This window comes from Chelon labrosus, assembly GCF_963514085.1.
Source record: "Chelon labrosus genome assembly, chromosome: 10".
NCBI lineage: Eukaryota > Metazoa > Chordata > Actinopteri > Mugiliformes > Mugilidae > Chelon > Chelon labrosus.
Genome location: NC_140360.1, coordinates 16,051,023 through 16,057,610, shown reverse-complemented (window position 1 = coordinate 16,057,610; position 6,588 = coordinate 16,051,023). Strand labels below are relative to the sequence as shown.

The window sequence follows — 6,588 nt, the reverse complement described above, 5'->3', positions numbered from 1 at the left end:
TCCTCAGCTGGTACTGAACGGGGAGAGGGGTGCTGGGCTCTGTGTGTGTGTGTGTCCATACTTGCATAACTTATATTGTGGGGACACTGGCAAATCTGTAAATGCAGTCGTATTGTAAGCAAACGTCAAATTCAAGCGTGAGGTTTAAGGTTAAAGTAAAGGTCGGCGTTAGGGCAGGAGCGGTTAAGATGAGGAAAGGCATTCAAGAAATGAATGTAAGTCCTCTGAGGTGATGGAAAGAGGGCACTGTGTGTTTGTGTGACAGGGTGGGATACCGTGAGTGAGTGGTCTGTGTATGTGAGTGAAAGAGGTTATTGCATGTACCAAAGGCTCAGTGCAGAGATGATTGTTGACCCCGGGGCTCTGCATGTACGTCCAGCGAGCTGAGGTGCGTTTGTGTATGTCTGTGCATGTGTGAGTGTTTGCTCACCACCAGTCCTGTATCTGTGGGGCCATTACAGAGATTAGGCAGTGGTACAATAACGGATGCCCCCGTTTGTCAGCTCATATCCTCTGTCAAAGACAACAAGCTAAAAGAGAAAGAGATGAGCACAGTGATAGGGAAGGGGGAGGGACCGTGGGAGGAGGAGGAGGAGGAGAAGACGAAGAAGAAGAAGAAGAAACACAGGGGTATGATGGAAGGAGAAAAGAGGAGGAGAAAAGAGATGTTTAACAAAGTGGAAGGGAAGTCTCGCAGCAGAGCTGGCCCCTTGAGAAGGCATGAGATCTCTGCAGCCATGTGAGCTTCATCCTCTCAAAAAGAGCACCTGTGTGGGCTAACTGCAGCCCTGAGTAGGACATCATATTAAACAATGGCTCAGACTGTTGTCATCCAGTGCTGCCTATCCCTCCTCCGTCTCCGCTCCCTCCCACCAGGCCCAATTTGGCCCCTGCCACACTGTCTGGGTCTACCATGCGTGGTGTCAGGTGCCTTGTGGCGATAGGCAAAACGCTTTGCATGGCTGCCATGTTTCGAGGCTTTTCAGCCATATGAGCACAAAACGCAGGCGCAGGCACACACGCACACACTCGGCGTACAAAAAAAAAACAACACAGACACATACAAACAGACATCCCCTCTTCACCCCCCCTTTGGACGTCTGATTAACGAATGAAGGGCCCCGGCCCATCCCGCTGCACTTGCAGCAACGTCGCCCCGAATCACATGGCTCCTCGGAACCAACTGACTCACCCGCTCATCCCTTCCGACAAGGCGGGGCTGGGAGGTACGATGGAGTGTGATGTCACGGTGAAGTCGGGGGACTGCATGGTGGGGCTTCCTTACAGTGCCACCGCTGGCCCCTCTTCCCTTCATCCTGTGCCCTCTTTCTACCACCTCAGACACCGACGAGCCTCTTACACACACACACACACTTGTCTTGGTCTATTGTTTATCTCACATCTTCACCCCTTCCCCCTCATGAACCTGCTCCAAAAAAAAATAACTAAGACTCCTATGCCACTTCACATCTAAAGCCCTTCTGTGAGCAAATTTTAATGCAGGGAAACCTCTAATGTTTCATAAACCCCTCGGTCCCACCACTGTAAGCATAATCAGAGCTGAAGCATGTTCATTTTCCTTCAAGGCCCCAGTTGCAAGTACAGTCTGCGCGTAGGGATGTATGTGTGTGGAGCGGAGTGCTACAATGTGCATCAGACACATGAGCTTGCACATGGAGAGAACTTAATTAGAGAAAACAGCGCTGTCAGATGCATTAGGCAGAGGTACACACTTAAGGGCATATGGTTTTAGTACTATACCATCGGGTTGGAGAAAAGCACACAAACATACCTCAAAGCTCCCAGCCATGCTAATGAAATCACTCCCTTTCTATCCCACTGAGAGCAAACACAAATGTTTACAGACATCACACAGTCTGTCCGTACTCCTGCACCACACTGGGCTGTCGTGACAGTGGTAGAGCAGTGACTGTATAGCGCCGTGTGTTTGTTTGAATGAAGACGCTGTCAACAAGAGACAATAGAACAGGCGGCGAGGTGTCCGTCTATAATGGTCTGTAATGTCTGTAATAGGATTGCAAGAATTCATCCTGTCAAATGTATGCTGCGTTTGAGTCTCATGTTAATATTCTTTTAACAGTGTGCAGGCATTATAATTAATAAAAGTCCCAAAAAACAATATAATTAGAAGACAAAATCATAATTATAGATGTAATTATGATCCCGTGCAATACTCTTTCGTGCAGTGCTGATGCAGGTTTTCAATGTGTCTATATTTCTGTGCTCGGCGTTGCCCTTCTGCCGCGATAAAGCAGATTATTTAGATGCGACTGAAATACAGTTATTGTGTATTTTAAGTAGCATTCACAGCTGTTAATAATAATTTTATAAATTGTTTCATTATGGAGACCTTCTCAGGTTTTTCGGAAAGCTTGGGTAGTGTTTTTATTGTTTTTGTTTTTGCATCTTGACACACATGCAGAATTTCTGCTTTGCCCAGGGCATATTTAGGAATTGATCTGGTTTCTGTGTTGCATACAGAAATTAAGATTTTGTATAGTTAATTATAGCTGTTTTACTAAACAAAAAGAAGAAAAATATCCTCTTTTATTATTTATTTATTACAACTTATTTACTGTATTTTCTAAACACAATTTATTAAGTTTCTGACAAGTTTCATTCATGAAAACAGCAAATTATATTAATCTGATATTGGACAATGATGCAAATCCTACAAGTGACATTGTCTATTCACTAAAAATAAAACAATATTGAACACTATGAGCCTTTCTCTACCAGCAGATTCACTGAGCAAGCAACAAGCACAATAAGGCAACTGTGCGTTACCCCTTAATTAATCTTCAAATACAAGTTTAAACATAAGAGAATGTGAAAAACATAAACAAAAGTCTTCTTGGGAAAGCCTAATTTACAAAATCATCCTCATTATGAAGAGAGACAAAGGTAACTGGTGATATTGTACCATTACTGGCCGGGTAAAGTGCCAAATCACAAATCAGTCTTAATGTATAGATGATGTAAATGACACGCTGCCACCATGCACACTGACAGCCATTAAGATAATAAGGTGACACAATACAACATATATCTGAGCTGCCCGACTTCAGCGACCTATAGGCGGGAAAAGTGACCACCCAGCTACCCGCGTCTCATTTGTGGCAATTAGGCTGTACACAGAGTGATGGAGCGCAGGGCCCGAGCCCTCACATCACTGGCAGCATTTGTCACATTTCATCCCCCCCTGCCCTCGACCGTCTCGTGGGGCCTCAGACAAGGCATGTGTCATCAGAGGGCCAATTTAAGATGCCATGGGTGGCCTGGTGTTGTGACATGTATCTAAATTGTAAGGGAGAGACCGCAGATCACTTAGTCAGCCTCTGACAAGCACAAAGAGACTGGCCTAATGTAAATGTCTGATCTAATGTATTCTGAACCATGTTCGTGGAGAATAAACACGAATGTCAAGTTAATGTGATATGTTGATGAACGAAAAACACCTGTGAGATTTAAAGTAAGGATTTCTTTTGTTATTTAAAGATGGGTTAAACTTTTCAGACTGGTGGCGATGGAAGAAAGACTGTTTACTGCTCCGTTTGAGAAAACAATAAATGTAATCCCAGTGTAAATTAATTCAACACTGAGTGGATTACATTGGAAAATAACTCCCATCTCTCTGGTGTAAGTTTGTAGGCTACAGATGCACAAACATTATCTTATTTATAAGTGTTTTATTTGCACAAAAAAAGCCCAAATTGAAATCTAACGTTATACAAAACCAGCTTTAATGTGCCACCAATATGAGTGTTGCACTAAAGACTACGGTTGACTAAGTGTCATTTTACAGGTGAAGTTGCTTGCTGTCAGACACATGAAGACCAAGACAAAGGAAACACACACACACACAAACTGGTTTTCAGGAATAAAGGTACCACTGCACTGTGGCCACATCCAAAATAAACCACAAATTCGTAAACGCTTCTCTCTAGATTCATTCTGCTCAACCTGCAAAAGGAAACTGGCCCTGTAACGTTCACTGAATTAAGTCTACTAAAGAGACAGGGGCAGAAATCGCGTTAATAGCCGTCCAGGCTATAAGAGCCCGCCAAGGAAGTCTGCAATCACCCAAATACCCAGAGACAGGTCCTGGGCGCCCCGGGCGTCTCTTTGCGCCCTTCCCCTCAGCGCCACCGACCCCACTGCGTGCCAAACGGGCCCCACCAGCCCCACTGAGCTCGTTTAGACCTATCTCTTCATGTCAGGGGCATGCAAGAAAAGAAAAGTTGCCAACTCATTTTTTTAAGAGAGGCACTCAGAGGCTGAGGAGATCGTTTTAGCAGACTACAATTCACAGTCCATTTCCATGTTTTCCTTATTTTTACCCGCTCGATCCGCTTTTGGCGTTTTGTAAACTACAAAACCTCATGTCTAGAACTTAATTACAAAGAAAAATAAATGTATTTGAAATAATTATTTTAAATAAAACAACTCATACAGCCTTATCTTCCGTGCGCAACTGTGGCTGGCATTTTAAGCCACCCAATTAAACGTGTGTTTAGTATGAAAATGTGTTGGAGCAATGAAACCGAAATGAAGCAAACCGGGTCCGAGCATAGATATGTGTTTTAATTATAAAGACATATAAACAATATATGAAATCCATGTTGCAACACAACCAAAAACGCTTCTTCAGTTTTATATAGGCTGTAGTCATATAACCATTAGTATAACCGGGGTTTGAAGCAAGTGACTTTTCAACAATACAATCATGAGAGATGTGCAATAAAATAAAAATTTAAAAAAACAAACACATCGTATCAGAAAATATATCAGCCAACATCACATCAGATTTTTTCCCTCTACATAGCATCACACTCATAGTCAAGGGGAAGTCGTTTCATGATTGCTTGTGTTAAATCTAAAAGTCGAGATTAGGTCACATTTCTTGGCATTTTTTTCTTTTAACGTTTTCGTGTTGTTGTCGTTGAATGTTGCATAGATCACAAATGAGAGCTGACAGCAGACGCTTTCCTAAAAATTTTACCCAAACTCATAATTTGGACATGGCCTGTACGAGCGACAAAATGACAGGGACGTCATCCTACAAGAAGGCCTAAACAGTTTATTTTCTATGTAGCGTTTGTTAAATCTGGATGAAACACTGCAGTATAATTACTTAACCATATCTTAAGATTATGCATTAGACTAAAATCGTTTTTTCTTTTTTTTTCCACAGAATGATTTAAAAATAACTAGAGTGGGAGAGAGACCGACATGGGCGCAGAATAGGTAAAAGTTCGGGAGAGAGAGTGAAAAAAAAAACAAATCAAGGCTTGTCGTTACAGTGTTTGAAGAGGGTCGACGGTGCCCCGGAATAAGTAGTGCACTTTTCGGCACAGGTAGCGAGCGCGGAACCCGAGAAGGGATAGACGGCAGCCTGTCCAAAGGGCGCCAGGGCGGTGGGCATTGGCGAAGTTATGGTCTGTCCTTGGTTCAGATACGCCACCAGCCGCCTCATCTCCTCCAGAGCCTGAGCCTGCATGAGGATATAGTTCTTGGCCAGGAGGAGAGTGGCTATTTTGGAGAGTTTTCTCACCGAGGGGCTGTGGGCGTAGGGGATGACGGCTCGCAGGCCGTCCAGCGCGTCGTTCAGGTCGTGCATCCTCCGTCTCTCCCGGGCGTTGATGCTGAGCCGCAGGGACCGCTGCTCCTTGGACTTCTTGGCTAGGGGCCCCCCGGGCTTGTCGTCCCCAAACGCAGAGCCCCTCTTCCGGGACTCCAGCGAGTCGAAGCCGTCCTCGTCGTCGCTTGTGTGCTCCCCGCCGCTCTCGTTGGACTTCGCGGTCTGCCCGGAGAGAAAGTCGGTGGCTGGTGTGAGCTGGAACCGGCCGGGACTTCCAGCACCATGGCCAGCTCCAAACCCGAAGGCAGACTGGCCGTAGCGCTGCGTCAGGTCGAGGAGCGCGTCGTTGCTGATGGACTTAAGCAGGTTCTCTTCGCTGACATTCATTTTCTCTTCCAGAGCAGATTCTGACCAGGAAAAGTCTACTCTTCCGATTTTCCTTTATCCTATCTTTTGCTTTGAAGGCTGTGGCTCGTACTCACGTTCTCTCCAAGAGTTGCTGTTTTCTAGGAGTTCCTCTCTTCCTTCACTCCTTTCCTCTGTCAGTGCAGTGACTCTTCAAGAAGGAGGCTGTGGATCTGAAGCCGAGCCTCTACAAGCATTCACCTCCTCTGTACACTGCGCTCCCCCCTTGTTGCGCGCATAGCCCACGTTCAACAACACTTCTCTAATTGTGCTCGGTGAGACCGGAGCGCTCGCGTCCCCTTCGTACACTCGATTTCCTCTCGCGCGTCTTTCGTGCCCTCCCTCGCCTTGGGCAGATTGTGACTGGCGCTCTGCCCTGCGCGCAAGTTAGTAGGAGCACGCGGCCCGTCGGGATTATCCGCCCGTCCAATCAGGGGGGCGTTTTAATTAACTCGGGAAGAGCGCAGGTCTGATCCCAATTTCAATCACAAAGTGATAACTGAGACGCAAACTGACGCGCGGGCCAGACGCGTCTGTCGCCGTAGCCACTGTCCACACAGGGACCACTTTCTGAGGAATTT

General features: G+C 45.7%; 1 protein-coding gene across 1 annotated transcript; it reads right to left on the bottom strand.

Moving 5' to 3' along the window:
• Positions 1–4,538: 4,538 nt before the first annotated feature.
• bhlhe23 (basic helix-loop-helix family, member e23) lies at positions 4,539–6,322 on the bottom strand. Its single transcript, XM_084553659.1, has one exon. The coding sequence runs from the start codon at positions 5,987–5,989 to the stop codon at positions 5,306–5,308; it is 684 nt and encodes a 227-aa protein (XP_084409785.1). The 5' UTR covers positions 5,990–6,322; the 3' UTR covers positions 4,539–5,305.
• Between the last annotated feature and the right edge of the window lie 266 nt (positions 6,323–6,588).